This window comes from Watersipora subatra, chromosome 2 (assembly GCF_963576615.1).
Source record: "Watersipora subatra chromosome 2, tzWatSuba1.1, whole genome shotgun sequence".
In the NCBI taxonomy this organism is placed as follows: domain Eukaryota; kingdom Metazoa; phylum Bryozoa; class Gymnolaemata; order Cheilostomatida; family Watersiporidae; genus Watersipora; species Watersipora subatra.
The window spans coordinates 69,043,126-69,061,412 of record NC_088709.1 but is presented as its reverse complement, the minus strand read 5'-3'; the positions used below and the strand labels follow the sequence as shown (position 1 = coordinate 69,061,412).

Here is an 18,287-nt window from a genome sequence, read left to right as displayed (position 1 = left end):
AGTGACAGAAAACGGAGGTTCTGCGTAAGGCATCCGTCAGAAAAGAGTGATGCAGCTGCCAACAGGGGGTGGATGATGTGAGCTCTGTTCACCCTGGCAGTTGTTTCCCAAGTGTACGATTGATGACAGGAGGCACATGTAACCTTGAACTCTACCCATCCGCCTTTTCGCACTATCGTGGATGAGCAGGGGAGGGCGCAGGTGTGACAGTGAAATAGTCGCTGGAATGCTGTCACACTTACTATTATTTTCTCCTCTTTGAAACAGGATTCGGGTCTGAAATCACAACACAATAGTTGACTTGCAATAAGACTTGTACAACATCATTTTCTGTTATTATATCATATTTGCTTGATCAGAAAAAGAATAAATATATAGCCATGCAATCATGACACAGATTTTACAAATCCTTGTCAGAATCCATGATATTGTAAACATAAAAAATGTGAGTAATAACTCTATGGATATTCTTTATATTTTGTCAAGTTTGGTTAAGTTCAGCTCTATCTTACATGTAATTGGAGAGCGTTTGACGCTGGCCAACATATAGCGCTCAAACTCTTCCCAGTCTTCAGTGGTTGGCACAAACTCTTCATCATCTAATACTAATAATAATCATCCAGTAATATTAATATGCTATTAACGATGATACCAGAAAATGACAGTAACTTTTTTATATAACATATCTATAAGTGAGTGGGGTTAAGAAATTTGGCGTAATTAATCGTGAAACATAACATAATTTTATCAATTATAAATTAATATATTACGTTTTACAGATAGATATGCAGTGTGAATTAGTTTTGTTATTATAATAAGAATAATACACATAATTAAAAAAATAAAATAGTAATAAAATCATATTACAATTAAATGACATTAATATTGTAATATTAAATATAGATTAATACAGTAGTATTAGGAGAATACTAAAAAATAACCCGAGTTACTACTACTAATACAAGTAGTTCATAAAATAAATTACTCAAATGCTTTGGTGGCATGTGGTGTATGCAAACTGGTTAGAAAACATATCGTCTTTGAAACGGCGAAAACAAAGGTAAGAGTAAGCAGGCGAATAAATAAAGTTTGTCACATCCAGCTTCACCCAGTTGCTACACGGCCGGTGAAGGTCTGGTCTTTTCTCTGCTCTTGGCCAAGAAAGAAAGGTGCTTCTCAGCTTGGCAGCTGCACAAACACGAAGTGGCGCGTTAGACATTATGACGAATTGAAATTAACAAGTTTAATTCGAGAAAGCGTGTCTGCTATTTGCGATAGATCAAACTTGAACTGAAACTAACATTATATGATCATGTGACTTACAATTCCCGCCATTTGGCGCGAACAATTTCTACAGCATTTTTCGACCCTCACAGCGGACCAAAAGGCTCATCACGTTTATCAGAGGATGATATGCAGTCGTTCAAGCTAAGATTAAAAAAATAAACATATTTTTATGGTAGGTTTTGAGATATCAGTGCTCAAAGTTGCAGCATTACGATGCCGATAAATTAGACGCGTAAAAACAATAGACATAGGTTTTATTGCAAGCGAGAAGTATATTTGTAAAAATATTTCGATGAATAAGGTTGCAAGAAAGTGTAAACAGAAGCCATCTCGCACAACTACGTCACATTTTAGCCGTTTTGGAAAACGAATCCAAACTACGGCAGTCTTGTGTGGCTGCGATTTTCTGTTCGTTTTTTTAGCTTTTAAGAGCTTTTAATCACATTTCCACATATTTGGCACCTACACTACAACAGAGTAAGACATGGTGAATCTTCTGATACCAAATAACTGTAATGTGAACTTTGTTGCAATTCAACCTTTAAGCGTTGTAATCTTATTTTTTCTACATAAATTTTTGCACAAAAGTCGTTATGATTACCAATGGAGCGACCGACATAACATCGCAACTAAGCCGCATAGACGGAAGAGAACAACTCCCTATAAGTCAAGTTGATGCATCAGGTGCTGTATGTCTTGTGACAAGCTGTTGTGTTGCTCGCCCGCTCGACGGGGGAACAACTCCGCAAAAACAACAGTTTGTCAAGACAGGCTAACTTTGATAGGTAAACATAGATAGTACCTCACAGGCACCTTGAGGCTCAGTACAATATGGTACATGTAGCCTTTGGGGCCGGCTGAATTTTGGTTGCTTTTTTGCAGGAAGCTAACTTGGGGCTAATGCCTCCTCATTGGTGATAATAATGCATCCCTCTGGGGATGTTTGGTATTAACGCTTTAGAAATCTGAAGCTAGCAGGAATAATTGGCAATGCTCCAATTGAGTTTTTGCTTTAATAAGTTCAAACGAGATTAGGAAATTATGAAGAGGGCGCTAGCCCGTCGCTACAGTGTTTGAATTATGTAGTTTGTACAACAACAACATGGTAACATTAAACCAATGTCTATGTAATTTCTACTTTCTAACAATCTCAAATGGCATTACGGATTAGCAACTATACACTTTTGTTCAGCTGATGCATACTAGTAAAGGAGTTCGATTTTCACTGCAATGTATGGTGTCAGCAGCCTTTACAAGACTTAATAAACATGAGCTCAATAATTTATTTTGTATTTCAAAAACCTTAATGTTTGACAGTTTTTAAAATATATTGGGTAGCTGCTTTTTTGATCCAATCAAAGGGAGCAGGGCTACTCTCTCTGCTGCTTTCTGCTCTTTTTGCATAAGAAGTCGGTCTTTTTGGTATTGGAACATTAAATGCAATGAAATTTTCAGCATAAAAGTTTTTGGTAGACGCTTTGCTGTGCAAAAAAATAACTCTGTTACAGAACTCCATGGAAATTGATCAATGCAGCAGCATTGAAGTCATTTCATGTTTAATTTATGAATATCTCCTTTTTAAACTCTGGCTATTTAATTAAGCACTAAGTGCAGTGGATTTTGCTTGAAAAGTTACATTAATATTGTACAGTCAAGTAGTGCTTTAGGAGAGAATAAGGTTGCAGTATAATGTTTTAGAACAATAAAATTTTATGTCCAAGTTTAACTCACTGGTAGTCATGCATGTGACTCAGCTGACCTTGTTTTTATGGTTTTCGATTGGTTGAGCTCATAATGTATATCTTTACATTGTATTACAGGCTTTTGTCGCAATAACAAGTTTTGTAAGCAAATTTTCTGAATTTTGCTAGAAAATAGTATGAAGATTTTCATAATGCAACTTATTTTACTTTCCATTGAACTTGGTAACTAAATCGGGCCTCATTGCTGTTATATACTTATCACCCTGCATCTCCAAATTTTTCAAAAGGTTATTCATTCGATTTGAATATTGGTCAAATTTGCTTCATAAAGATATTCTTTCAAAATTGCCCTACCTTTGCAGAATCTCTGGATTGTATGAAGTATGCAAGAGATATAACAGCAACTATGAAATATGAAGAATGTGACTTCACATGTACCTTCAATCATCAATCGACTAATACCTGTACGTCTCACACATCCAGTATTGAGAAACCCTATGCATGTACTCAGTGTAACTATAGGTCTGCACGAAATGGTGATTTACAGAGACATATGAAAATTCATACAGGGGAGAAACCCTATGCATGTACTCAGTGTGACTATAGATGTTTGCAAAGTGGTAATCTACAGACGCATATGAGAACTCATACAGGAGAGAAACCCTATGCATGTACTCAGTGTGACTATAGGTGTGTGCAGCGTGGTAGTCTACAGATGCATATGAAAACAACTCATACAGGGGAGAAACCCTATGCATGTACTCAGTGTGACTATAGGTCTGCACATAGTGGTCATCTACAGACGCATATGAAAATTCATACAGGGGAGAAACCCTATGCGTGTACCCAGTGTGACTATAGGTGTGTGCAACATAGTCTTCTACAAATGCATATGAAAACTCATACAGGGGAGAAACCCTATGCGTGTACCCAGTGTGACTATAGGTGTGTGCGACGTAGTCAACTACAGATGCATATGAAAACTCATACAGGGGATAAACCCTATGCATGTACTCAGTGTGACTATAGGTGTGTGCTTCGTGGTAATCTACAGATACATATGAAAACTCATACAGGGGAGAAACCGTATGCATGTACTCAGTGTGACTATAGGTCTGCACATAGTGGTCATCTACAGACACATATGAAAACTCATACAGGGGAGAAACCTTATGCTTGTACCCAGTGTGACTATAGGTGTGTGTGGCGTAGTCATCTACAGGTGCATATGAAAACTCATACAGGGGAGAAACCCTATGCGTGTACCCAGTGTGACTATAGGTGTGTGCGACGTAGTCAACTACAGATGCATATGAAAACTCATACAGGGGATAAACCCTATGCATGTACTCAGTGTGACTATAGGTGTGTGCTTCGTGGTAATCTACAGATACATATGAAAACTCATACAGGGGAGAAACCGTATGCATGTACTCAGTGTGACTATAGGTCTGCACATAGTTGTCATCTACAGACACATATGAAAACTCATACAGGGGAGAAACCTTATGCTTGTACCCAGTGTGACTATAGGTGTGTGCGGCGTAGTCATCTACAGGTGCATATGAAAACTCATACAGGGGAGAAACCCTATGGTTGTAGTCAGTGTGACTATAGGTGTGTGCAGAGTGGTAGTCTACAGATGCATATGAGATCTCATACAGGGGAGAAACCCTATGCTTGTACTCAGTGTGACTATAGGTCTGCATATAGTTGTCATCTACAGACACATATGAAAACTCATGCAGGAGAGACACCCTATGTATGTACTCAGTGTGACTATAGGTCTGCGCATAAGGGTAGTCTACGGAGACATATGAAAACTCATACAGGGGAGAAACCTTCTTCATGCACCAAGCGTGACTATAGGTGTGTGCAGCGTTTTAGTCTACAGACACATATGAAAACTCATACTTGAGAGACAGCCTATTCATATGCTCAGTGTGACTATAGGTCTGCACATAGTAGTAATCTACAGACACATGAGAACGCATACAGATGGAAAACTTGATACACTGCAGCTAAATAACCTGTGAAAGGGCAGTACTATTGAAACACTTGTATAAAAGTAGCCTTTCTTCTGTTCATACCTTGCCTGATGGCTTGTATGAATATGGCATTATATTTATATAATGCCATATGTATATAATGGCCTAATGTATATAATGTATATAATGGCTTATATTTATTCTGGCGGCTTGATATCTCAGCTCATTGCACTTATAATGATTCACTGTGGAATATCTCTTCATATTTCTTTTATCAATTATTGAATTTATTAGGACCTTTCTTCTTACATTTTCCAGGATAATAATATATATACATATATATATATATATACATATCAGATACATATCAGATATCTAATATATATATATATATATATATTAGATATCTGATATGTTCTACTTGATGCATTTTTTGGGTGCCTAAAGCTGTTGAGCTCTCAAACTGTCGCATTTATGTCTTTTATTGGTTTGCTCAGTTTTTTAATGTTCAGAGATATATTTTGCTTCTCAAAGTTTTATTTGAACGTTGAGTATATACTTTTCTTTCTTTTAGCTAGTTTTGAAATTTATTTTATTACCTAAAATACAAAAAATTATAGCTGGTTGGATATTGTGGTGGCCTTTTAATTGACAGCTTTTGGATTGCAAACTGCTAGAATTCAACTTTCAGTCTTTTAATCTCAAGTCTTCGCTGAGAATGGCTGAAATTGGAGTAGTTTAGTCACACAGAATAATATTCATATGTAGGTAGTCTGTGTTTCAATTTTGTGGAAGATATTTCCAATGCCATGACATGCCAATGTTATGCCGATGTCATGTACTGCACTAGCATTATACGTCCATAGGTACACAACTGTAGCTAAGCAAAGCTTTTTTTATAAACTATAAGCGTTTGTTTTTAATTGTGAGCATAATTAGTTGTCAGCATGAATTATTTGTAAGCTCGTATGTGTTATATGTTGAATATTCGAAACGCTGGTTTAGTTTAGGCTTACAGATTGTGACTTGCTTATTGGCAGCTGAAGCTGATCTGAAGATATGGACATTATGCCATATGACAAGTATACAATTGTCTTGCACTCAAACAAGTTCACTCAAACAGGTGCACATAAAACAGACGTACATATAGCAGGTGCATTTCATAACAATCCTTCCCTTTTTGGATAAAAGAATCAAGATACAAGTCAAATTTCTATTAGAAATTTATATTTCTATTAAATTGTTCTTTTCTCACACTAACACTAACAGCTAGACTATGAAAATTAAAATGAAATTATAAGAGAATTAAAACAAAAGCAGTATGTTAAATAATAGAGAAAGCATAATATTATTATGCTTTATTATTCATCTTGAAGTGTTGACTGATGTTCTAAAAAAAGAATCAAGAAGATTGGCCAACCAGAAGCTGAGATATAGCCAGCCAAACACAGGTCTACCAAAAAACAAAAGTGTTTTGGTAATCATCAATATATGATGTATGAAATCGACTTGTGTGCCATTGGTCAATTAAGCCAACTAATGCGCTCTCCTATAACAATCACGGCGTTTTAATTGGTTTAATCCCTGGAAGTATAGAACAATCAAATTGGGCCTAACAATCATCGCTCCTAGAATTCCGAACCAGTCCCTCTGACGTGTAGATTAGTTTTAGCATAAAATAATTACACGCATCTATTATTTCGCAACATTTCGCTATATTGCTAGTTCAGCTCAGTTTTGTTGTTCTCCTACCTAGCTTCCCTATTCAGACACATCTTTAGCGTTGTTCAGATTTTTTAACTATAGCTAATAAATAGAATCAATTAAATCAATCATCAATCTCGGTTATCATTTGGAATTTTCTACAAATTATATTAGTTACATCATTTATTCTATACGCAGTTATATTATTATTTTGTACAATATGCATTATGAATATTATATAAATCATAAAAAATAATCATAGATAAGATAATAGATCAATAGAAAAATCAAAGCGAAAGTTATCGTTTTCTTTTCTTATAGCAAGAGCAGCACGGTCAAGTTAGTCTTTTTAAGATTATGGCTGTAGTGAACTTTCAGTCTGTTAATAGTGACGATAATCATGAAAATCAACTGAATGCTGCAGTAGATACACAGTAGAAGAATGCTGCAGTAGATACACAATAGAAGAATGATGAAGGAACAAAAAGTCCCATTCCTATTTCTTATTCTAAACAAACTTCAACTCGCGGATATCGCATATAGACTATACACGCGCCGTTCGTTGAACAGATGATCTTCGGAGCATATCCGTGGAGATCGAGTTAAAATTTGAAGCACAATAGTCAAAATCTGCTCTTCTGCTTTAAAAAATCATGGCGAGGGGTTGTGGGCAAATGTTTGGATGATTTTCCTGAGAAACCAGAGCTAGTATGTAAATTATTTACTATCGCGAGAAGCGTTTCACATCTCGTAGCCAAAACAATCATTATACGTAACGGCGGTAAGGGTGCGCAACTCCGGCACATGACCATTAAGTCGATTTTATACGTCACAGTTTTCGGGATTTTCGAAGGGTTTTCCTCTGATTCTTTATTAAGTAGACCTGTGTTTGGCTGTCTATATCTCAGCTTCTAGTGGGTCAATCTCCTTGATTCCTTTTTAGAACATCAGTCAACACCTCAAGATAACTAATAAAGCATAATAATATTATGCTTTCTCTATTCTTTAATAAAGCAGTTATAAGCATATAATAATAGCATAAGCTAACCAGCCTATGGTAATGCCTCCACACAATTTTCTCACAAACTTTAAGGTTGAGAGCAAATGACCTCTAGTGACAGGACCCAGCTGCAGTACAGCCATCACGCCTAGCCCAAGTGTAAAGCTACTAATGACGGACACGTGGTAAGCCATCCAAAGGACCAAAGAAATACTAGCACATAAACAAAGAATTCCCTGCTCCACCACTAGCAAGACAATACTTATTTCAAAAAGTTCAAACTACTGAGCTACTGGCTAAGGACCATTTAGTTGGCAACAGGACAACCAAACCTCAAAGGAGGCTTTCTCTCCCTTATGGGTCTCCTTGCCTTCAAATTAGCATCAGTTACATTTCCCTCGTCATTCTCACACCCTTGGTGTTGGGTTATGTCAGATTCTGTTTGTGATTTAGGGAATTTTGTAACCTCAGTTACATTTCTACAAAACTGTCTTCCATTTTTCTCACTGTTCACAACAACCTATCACCCCTGTCTAGACACAATTTGATACCTTTCAAGACTGAAAGTTGGACTGAGCTTGTTTGTTTTCTCAGCTCTTACCAAGACAGTGTCACCGACAGAAATGTCATTATTCTGAGCGCGGCGCTTAGTAGTCCAGTGCATGTGATGCTGAATTGTTGAATTTTCTTTAGTTTAGGAAACCAAAAGCAGAGCAGAATTTGATTGTTCCAAAAGATTGCTGCAATGTATGTCTTTAGAAATTCATTTTGTCGGAAGGGCCAACCTTGCCAATACTCAATCAGCGTCAAATTTATTGGCAGCGACATTTGCCATTTACACATGTACTGTGTGCGTGGCAGTCTAAGGTGACCTAAAGGCTTTTAAACAACTATTTAACTTTGTTTTATATATAAAGTGATTATATCAATGTATTTCATACCTAGTCGCTGACCTATTAAACAAGTGAATAGATGCATTATGCTATTAAATGTATTTTCTACAGACACAAGGGAGACAACTTCAACAAATAATTGAGATTTTATTGAGATTTGATAATTAACAATACATACATATTGATAACTTAATATTAGGATTTCACTCTCATCTTCCTCATCATCATCTTCCTCATCCTTTTCCACACCCCTGTTAGTACATTCTGTATTGGTGCAGCCACAAAGGTTGCAGCATGGTAAGTTGGCCATCTTAAATGAGCATCTTTGGTGGCAGCCATTTTTGTCGCACTTGCAATGCACCGTCTTCAGAACTTGTGGTGGTATGACAGATTTCTGATACCAAGTTATTTCTAGTGTGTCTTCTTTAGTCATGTGCCAGCCTTTACCTTGAGGTGGAGGAATGTTGGGCTTAAAAGAAATAAAGTCTATATATGTGCGATGTTAATTCATACCATAAACAACAATGGCATTATATCAAATTGTTAGACAAGCATGTGAAAGCTCTTTATCAGCAGTCATAGAGTGTGTAGTCACTGTGCTTCATTATTATGAAGCACAGTTACATGTGCTTCATAATAATGAAGCCATGTTGAAGAAGAATTATATAACACAAGTCAACTGTTTTTTTCTACTAAGATTACATTGCACTGATAGGTTTATGTTTGAGGTGAGTTATTTCCCCCTGCCAGATAATTATGATCCGTAACCATATTAAAGAGTCTCAAGTTGAGATTTATTAATAATCTAGTTCAGCGCCACTATGTTGGGGGTTGTTGTTTTGCCTCCAACTACAACTGAAATAGATTGTCAATCTCTATAGCGGAAGGCCACACAAATCACAACATATACCATACACCTTTTATACCTATTATTCCACACACTCTATACCTACAACATCATCTTTCCTGCGTAATCTGTTAAATAAAATCATGCTTTGCAGTGTTGAGTGTTTCACATGACAAATAAATATCAAAGATAGAATACCTGTTCACATGCACAGAGACTATAAAGCACTAACAACAATAATATTCTTAAAAAGAAATATAATAGGAAATTTACCTCTCGGCGTCATATACATATTTATCATAGCAAGATTTATGGTATTTCAGCTTTCGAGCGACAGCACCACTCCAGCTAAACTCCCGCAAAATACGTTCATCTCCAAGGATCTCTGCACAGTCCGGGAGTTTACCTTTGAAAAATAACACACCCAGCAGCACAACTCAAACATATACCATAAATCACAGGTTACCTTTAGTAGGTCAAAATCGGATGATATCGCCGTCAAAATCGGATGACATCGCCATAATAATACTATGCCATCAAACCAACTAGATCAAATCAGCCATCACAGGTTATTTAAACATTCTTCACTGACATACCTGCAGTTTTGGACTGGGTTTTTCGGAGGTTATCAATAGTAGTGGTTACACATCCAGTCTTGTACTCGCGTTCCTTCTGACACAGAATACATATTGGAGGTAAGATGGTCGCTGGTTTGCCACTTGTTTTCTCTTAGCAGGCCTAGGTGTCTCCCCTAAACTCTCATTTTCTAGTTGAGATTCATTAATATTGACAGTTGGGTCTGTCTCGGCTGTGGTGATATTACGCAAAATGTGCAAACTTACTTTCATTGTTGCAAAGAATAGGTTTATATTATGATGGAATGAAAGGCCAAGCTGGGTTGGCGAGTTCTCAACCAGGTAACTTGATAACACTGAGTTAGACCATTTTACACATACACACTAGACTTTTGTGTACTTTGCGCAAAACAGTTGCATCTCATATATACATAAGCCTTAACCCTTTTGCGATACTGACGCTGGTAGGCAGAGTGACTATTATGTCACCACGCGAATGTTTTTTATAAACTGATTTCTGGTTGGCTTATTGTCTTTTTTATTTAATTTTTTTACCAATAGTAAACTACAATAGATTGGTCTCTGCTAGCAACAAAAAGAAATAACCCGTTTTGAGAAACAAAAACGATCGTTTTTGTAATACTGAATGAACGAAAAATCCGAAATAAAAATGTATTTAAATAAAATTGGGAATTTTGTTTGTAGCTTGTTTCTGCTTTCTAAATGTTTTCCCAGAGTGACACAACTTTATTTTATTCTCATGGCGTCTTCCAAAGACTATTAGCAATGTAGATTGTTGTTTGAGATAGTATTACTCAACTCACTTAAGTTCTCCTTTGAGCTGATTGTAATGTTTTCTTGTGAGTAAAATGGCTGTAGCATTTCTCATGGCAGCTGATTGTGATATCTTGAGAGGTGTTGGTAGTGGTAGATATGATGATGATGCTCCTAGTCCCTTAGAAGATCGTTGCAAATAGAGTCTGGATAAACTTCTTTGTTGCTCAAAATAATAGTTAATATATTGCTGAGCATATGACTCAGCAGTGCCGAGCCGCCTTGATGATAAAACAATCACGTTACGGTTGCCATTTTCTGATGTCAGACAGTGAAAAGCACATGAAGTAGCAGCCTTTTTCTCCATTTCAACTTGCAAACATGCATGCGGCTTACGCACTACTTTCTTTAATAATAACAAACCGGATTACTTATAGTAAAGCGCATTGTTTAACATGGTGTAGTAGTTATAAAATCATGACTGCGCGTTGTGAAAAAGTGCAAATATATTTTGTAATATTTTTACTAGAAATGGCAAGTTTTTAGATTCCAAGAACTTTATTTTAGTTAATTTATGCTACATTAACCATTTTAAAATAATCAAAAAAACTTCTGCTGGCCGTTTTCTGATATTTTACAATTCAGCATCACATGCACTGGACTATAGCATCTATGTACTCTCTAGATTTCATTTTAGCCAAAACCTGCTGATCCCGAACTTCCCCATCTAGATTAGGTTCACAACGCTCTAAGCATGGAAGTTTACTACACATTTGCCTACCAGTCATTAGTTCTGCTGGTGACACACCAGTAACATAGTGAGGTGTTGATCTGTAAGCCATGAAAAATTCTTGAAGCTCACTCTTGAAATTACGGCCCGAGTTTTGAGCAATTTTAAAAGACTTTAGAAGAGAACAGTTTTGCCTTTCTACCTCCCCATTAGCAGCAGGCCAGCTTGGAGTAGTTGAAACCCAGAACACAACATTCTGTTTCAAATATGTTTGAAACTCGTCACCAAACTGTGGGCCATTATTAGTTTTCACAAATAAAGGAAGACCCCACCTGCTAAATATGTCCTCACACGCCTCTATAATCTTGGCTGCAGTGGTAGACCTAAAGAAGCAGATCTCAAAATACCTGCTGTAATGGTTGGCAATAACAAATATACTTTCATCATTAGGTAATGGCCCTAAAAGATAACATGCAGTGTGTTGCCACGGTTGGTCAGGCAACTTAGTACAAGCAATTGTCACAGGTTTATTCAGCATGGACACCAACAAGCATTCAAAACATTGATTACAAATCTTTTCCACATCATTTTTCATAGATGGCCACCAAACTTTGCATCACAAGCACTGCTTTGTCTTAGTCAAGCCTAGGTGACCTTCATGAGCTAAGCTAACTACTGAAGTTCTCATTGTTGTTGGAAACACAAGCCTATTGCCACCCAAAATGACTCCATCACACTGGCTCAACTCTGGTGACACTGCTTTGTATATAGGTAAAAATTTGTCCCAGCGACCATCTAGTAAAGCTTACTTTACTAATTTCATTTCAGGACACTCAATAGCTTTGGCTATAATTTGAGAGAAAGTCATTGCTACTGGAACTGATTCATTATCCATCATCATTGGGTATGAGTCGGCAAAGTTAGCAACGGAATGCTCATTGTCTATACCTGCAGATAGTCTGGAAAGAGGGTCAGCTATGTTCTGACTACCTGGCTTATACACCACTTCATAATTGAACGCTTGAAACCTAAGAACCCATCTCTCTAGGCGTGGTGGAGTAGGCTGAGATGTACATATGTTAAAACTAAATTGCCAAGGCTTATGATCTGTTATGAGACAAAATTTGATGCAAAGTAAACTCAATGCAAAATGTTCACAAGCCCAAACAAGCGCCAGGGCTTTGCTCTCTGTTTGTGAATAGCGTCTCTCTGTTTTTGTGAGACTTCTGTGACCATAAGCAATTATCCTTTCCGTTCCATCTACATTTTGACTGAGAACTGCCCCTAGTCCATAAAAACGCGCATCCGCAGTTAAGCTAGTCTTAGCATTAGCATCAAAGAAAGCAAGTGTTTTACTGTCAGCCATAGGTACTTTAATCTTGCAAAAAGCAGAATTTTGCTCTTTCCCTCAAATAAAAGCTGTGTTTTTCATGGTCAACCGCAGCAAAGCTTCGGCATGTGTAGATAGCTGTGGCCCAAATTTCCCCACAAAATTGGCTAGCCCCAGAAAGCTTTTTGGCTCAAATACATCTTTAGGCACTCTAGCATCTGCAATATATTTCAATTTCTTTGGGCAAATTTTCACATTTTTGCTTGAAATAGGCCTATTGTAACCTACATAGGAAACTTTGTCTAAGCCATACTGACATTTGCTAGCATTTAAAGCCAACCCAAGTTGCTTTACTCTCTGCAAGAAATTGTCTAACCACTCATCATGTCCTTCTTTACTCGAGCCATATATGGTAATATTATCAGTGTCGTTCTGGCAGCCCGCCAAGCCAGATATAGCTATTTCTATTTGATACTGATATATTTCCGGGGCTGAGGCAATTTCAAACATTAGTCTTTTATACCGGAACAAACCAAAAGGAGTGATCAATGAGGTGATACTTGTAGACAGGTCATCTAATTCAAACTGATGAAAACCCAATTTCAAATCAGCCTTACTGAACACATTAGCCACATTCCTATTAAACCATAACTATCATCAACAACTAACATCAACTATGCTGATCACTATGGTCACACTATTTTTCATATACTGTATATTGCCTAATAAAAACAATTTCAAACTGTTTTGAAATTGAATTGCATTTTGTCCCCAAAACGATGTCATTTAGAGTGCGTTGCTATTTAGCAAATATCGTTAATTTAGTGGCGTAACCTAGCTTACAATTGACCAATTAACAGCGCTAGCTTATGATAAAATCGCGGCATTTTGGGCTGTCTTTTCTTGGCATCCAGCTCATAAAACATCCTGTAACAAGCTACAAGCAATATTAAATACAATACCTAACTTTTAGGAAATACTGAGATTATAATACAGGCTAGAATTGGAAAAGAACGGGTTTTAAAATACCCATTTCGATAGAGTCATCTCATCGAATTATCCTATCTGCCGTGTCATTGGTCAACCATCTTACAAATAGTACTGGAACACAACTACATCACGGTAAAGTTTCTATCGAAGACACTACCTGTGTCTAGCGTGATCTGCTGCTTATGCAACCTACAGTTATACAACTGCGCTAAGCAGTATCAAAGTTTATCATAAAAGCTCGTTCCGTTCAACTCGCAATAACCCACGAACATATTCTTTTGTCATCCCTACGCTGTGAGTACTCGGTCGAGAAAAATAATATATAATGCTGCTTGATTAAGAATACATCTTACAGCATTCTAATTGTTGATTAGGAGTGGTATATAGTCGAATTTGAGTGATATTGTTGGCTTGTCGTGGCGTTTTGTTGATTGAGTGGTGTATTGTTGACTTAGAGTGGTATATTGTCAACTTACAGTGGTGTATTCTGTATTGTCGACTTGAGAGTGTTGTTTTTCTGACTTAGATTAGTATATTATTAACTTGAGAGTGGTGTATTGTGGAATTTTACTAGTATATTGCCGATTTAGGAGGTGTGTATTGTGGACTTGAGTGGCAGATATAGTTGGGTAATATATGTTGTACTCATTCCGCTACCAGGTAAGTATTTGTATATTGGAGCCTTATTGTAAATTAATGAAACAAAAATCACCACTGTGTCACTAGCTTGCATATAAACCTCCTGTTTGGTTTGCATTTATTATTTTATTACGAAATATTGGTGTGAGTATCAAGGTACCATTGATGAAAAAATGAACTTTTACCACTGTTTCCAGAATAAGATGAGCAGAAGATGCGCAGCTGCCAACTGCGAAGCTACAGACCATCTGAAGGCGTGGCCTGTGAGTTCTTCTCTTCAAATTTGATGGACTCACTTTGTCTCGACCAAAGTTAAAAATTTCACATGGACTAGTAACAGTCGTCTGTGCTTTAGGCATTTCTTTACAGACTCATTCACCAACTAAAATCAGTATCTTATGATACCTGATGTCACATGAGTATATTATAATCAATAATAAAATGTCATCAGAGATTAAAGTTATGTTTTCTTTGTACTAAAGACCTTACACCACATCATAAGACAGAGTTGCATATAGAGTTGTATATCTTTGTTCAAACACATAGGTGCTTTTTTATTCCTCAGTACAAGTGCGTAATATTATCATAGTAATTCAACCAATTTAATCGCTCTGGTACTAGGTAGCTAGCAAACCCAAACTGATTGCAATGAGAAAAATCTATCTATCTGACTAAGAACCATATAAAATATATAAAAGATCCATGAGTTAATAGAGAGTATTTAGATCAATAGCAATATTGTCAAGTCAGCAGTCGACATTAATTAACACGGTCTAGATTTCTGTAGTTGTTCACCATCTCATCATTATTATAGACAGACTGCTTACAAAATATAAATGAAAACAATCTTTTAAAATTATTTTAGGCTCATATTCAAGGATGATGCTGTACCAACCATTCAACTTCCATCTGGCGCGTCAGTACTGCCACCAAGAAAGCAACAACCTAGATTGCCTACTAAAAGAGAAAGCAGATTAGAGAAAAGGAGAGCACTTGCTCCCGAGTAGTAGGTAGAGGTGGAATGAGACAGGTTTTTTAAGTTCGAGACGAGACTCGAGACACTGTCTTGTAAAAATTCGAGATACGAGACAGTAAAATAATGAGCATTTGGTGATGATTTCACCCTGATGACACCGTCTGGTGGACACGCCAATCCTCCATTGTTTTGTAGATCGAGTAAAGTATAGAGATGTCGGTACTGGATACTTGATTTAGTGGTAGCCAGTGACTGACGGCCAATGTCACGACAGCACTTAAGTTAGATTTTGCTTAATGTAGCCAGCTATACAGACTATACTGTTACCTATAACAGAATTTTGAATCCGAAATCATTGTGAGCTCCACAAACTGATCAATTTCTGGAATAGCCTGTATGACGAAATTCTCATTCCGAGCGGTAGCATTACCTGTCTTACCAGCATCTGATTCTGCACCACATTTGCTGATAAGTTTGCGAAAGGTAGCCTTAAACTGAGTAGCAGTAGGATTATTATTCCAACCACCTAAACAAAAGTATCAATTATAAAAATTACATAAAATATACAAAAATTAATGTATTATTCACATAAATATAGTACCCTTAAGATGCAACAATACAATTAATAAAACAGGCGAAAATAAAACAGGTCAAAATGCTACAGTATCGCATTTTCAGTGAAAATGTGTTAATTTCCACTGAAAGTCATTCACATACATCTTAGGCATAAAGCTTAATGAAAATTTCTTAATCAAGCACGACTCAAAAATGGATAGCATCCATGAGATTATTTCAATAGAAATGACAACAAACAAATTGCAGAAATACTGCAAAGATGTATTAACCATTGCTACAAATGCATTACTAAAAAAAGCTGCAGACATATTCATAAGCATTTGCAGGGCAGCTGTCACTGTTTTACGTGCTGTTTGAGGTTTCTGAATTTTTTAGATATATCTACTTTAAGTTGAACAACCTTACAGCACTGTGTTTGACAATATTGTTTTGAATTCAATCATTGAAAAGCACCATTCAACGTTGAAAAATATTACCTTCAAATGATTTCAGGCAAACATTTTAACCTGTTCTGTCAAAACATGGATCATTGAAATGTTTGTTGCAGATAAGTGCCCAAATAGTATAAAGCTTATTCACTCTTCTGCAGTTGCGATACTATTGCAAATAACAAGAGTTCTCAGTTACTTTGTTTGAAAATCTAAAAATTAAAATGAAACTAGTAGTTAGTTAGCAACAACAGTAATAACAATAGTGTTATTACTCTTATCTCCTTACTGTTAGCTATATCCAGGTACAACAATAAACAACATTATAAACACTACAAAATTTTTTATCAAATATAAATATTTAGAAATAACCTAATGGTTTGTAGTTCCAAAATGTTAATATAATCAAAAATGCAAAATTGAAATAATAAAAACCTTTGTTCTGAAGGAAGAAATATCTCACTCACTAGCTTATAAATTTATCTAATCACCGACAACATAGAGTCAAACTCGTACACTCAGTAGTGACACTGATCGACTCTCACTCACCCAATGACTAGTGTAGTAGAACTAACTAGTGACAGTACTAACTAGTAGTAGCACAACTAGTAGTAGTCGTAGACTTTAGCAATAATATAATAGAGCCAGTAGTAAAAGTGACACACTTGTGAAATGTCATGCCCTTTCCTTTAAAAGTCTATTCCGGCAGCTTTTGCAGTTCATGGAATAGCAATACCTACTCGATAGTAATAGTACACTTGTAATTAGCCCCAGGGGCCTTGAGAAAGTGGCTCAGAAGTAAAAAATTGGATAATACCCTGCAGGATAAAAATATTTGATGGTTATAAAAATTCTCAATTTCGCCAGCCATCATTTCCGCGAATTATTAAATTCCGCAAAAAATTAGTTCTATTTTTAATCACAAGGGAGAATAATTATTGCCTCAAATATAAAAACTAGCTGCAAGGCATGCATAATAAACGTAATTGAGTTTCAAAACTTTGTTAAAATCATTGCTGGGGCTTTGAGTAAACCCCATTGCTAATGCATCACATTTCTTTACAAAATTTTTCAAGGTTGTCACAAGATATGCAGAATGGCGTAACCGCAACATAGCCGCTAGGCAGAAGTACTAAACGTAGCGAAGTTGCAGCACTTCTTTAAAGGTTGACATGCAACAAAATTCACATTACAGTTATTTGGTATTAAAAAATTCACCATGTTTTACTCTGTTGTGTTGTAGGTGCCAAACATGTGGAAATGTGATTACAAGCTCGTAAACGCTCAAAAACGAAAAGCCGCCATAGACTGGAATCTCTTTATTTATTTGACGTATTCATTACAGTTTGGTTATTGTCTTGTCACGTGATATTCTCACGGGAATTGAAAGGCCAATAAAAAGCTCAATATAAAACTTATTGTACCACTAGTTTATGACAAACACTTCGGGTTTTACCGAAGACCCCATATCAAATATAGATGCTTGCTACTTCACAGTTTTTTTCGGCTTGGAGTAATCGTCAAGTCTTAATCTGATCATGTGACCCGATACTTCGAAAATAATTTTTGCAGCACTTTTCAATTATCACTGGTAACCAACAGGCTCGTCATGATTATCAGACAATGATATGTACTCATTTGAGCTGAGGTTGCAAAGTTTAACGATTTTTACGGTAAGTTATAAAATATCAGTGCTAAAGGTGACAGCATTACAATGACGATAAAATAGACTCGTATATAAGAACAATTACAGACACAGTTTTATTGAATGCGTGAAGTATATTTGTGAAAATATTTTGATGAATGAGATTGCATGAAAGTGTAAACAGAAACCATCCTGTAGCAAG

At 36.4% G+C, this 18,287-nt stretch overlaps 1 protein-coding gene across 5 annotated transcripts in view; it reads left to right on the top strand.

Moving 5' to 3' along the window:
* LOC137387045 (oocyte zinc finger protein XlCOF6-like) overlaps window positions 1-18,287 on the top strand; it is a 226,755-nt gene that overhangs the window by 162,225 nt on the left and 46,243 nt on the right. For 4 of the 5 annotated variants that reach the window (XM_068073327.1, XM_068073324.1, XM_068073328.1 and 1 more), the window contains one exon: window positions 3,353-5,439. The exons of the other annotated variant lie outside the window; for it this stretch is intronic. In XM_068073327.1, coding sequence (XP_067929428.1) covers window positions 3,353-4,908 — 1,556 coding nt within the window. In that variant the 3' untranslated portion in view covers window positions 4,909-5,439. Of the gene's footprint in view, window positions 1-3,352; window positions 5,440-18,287 lie in introns of those variants that run through there. 5 annotated transcript variants of the gene reach the window in all.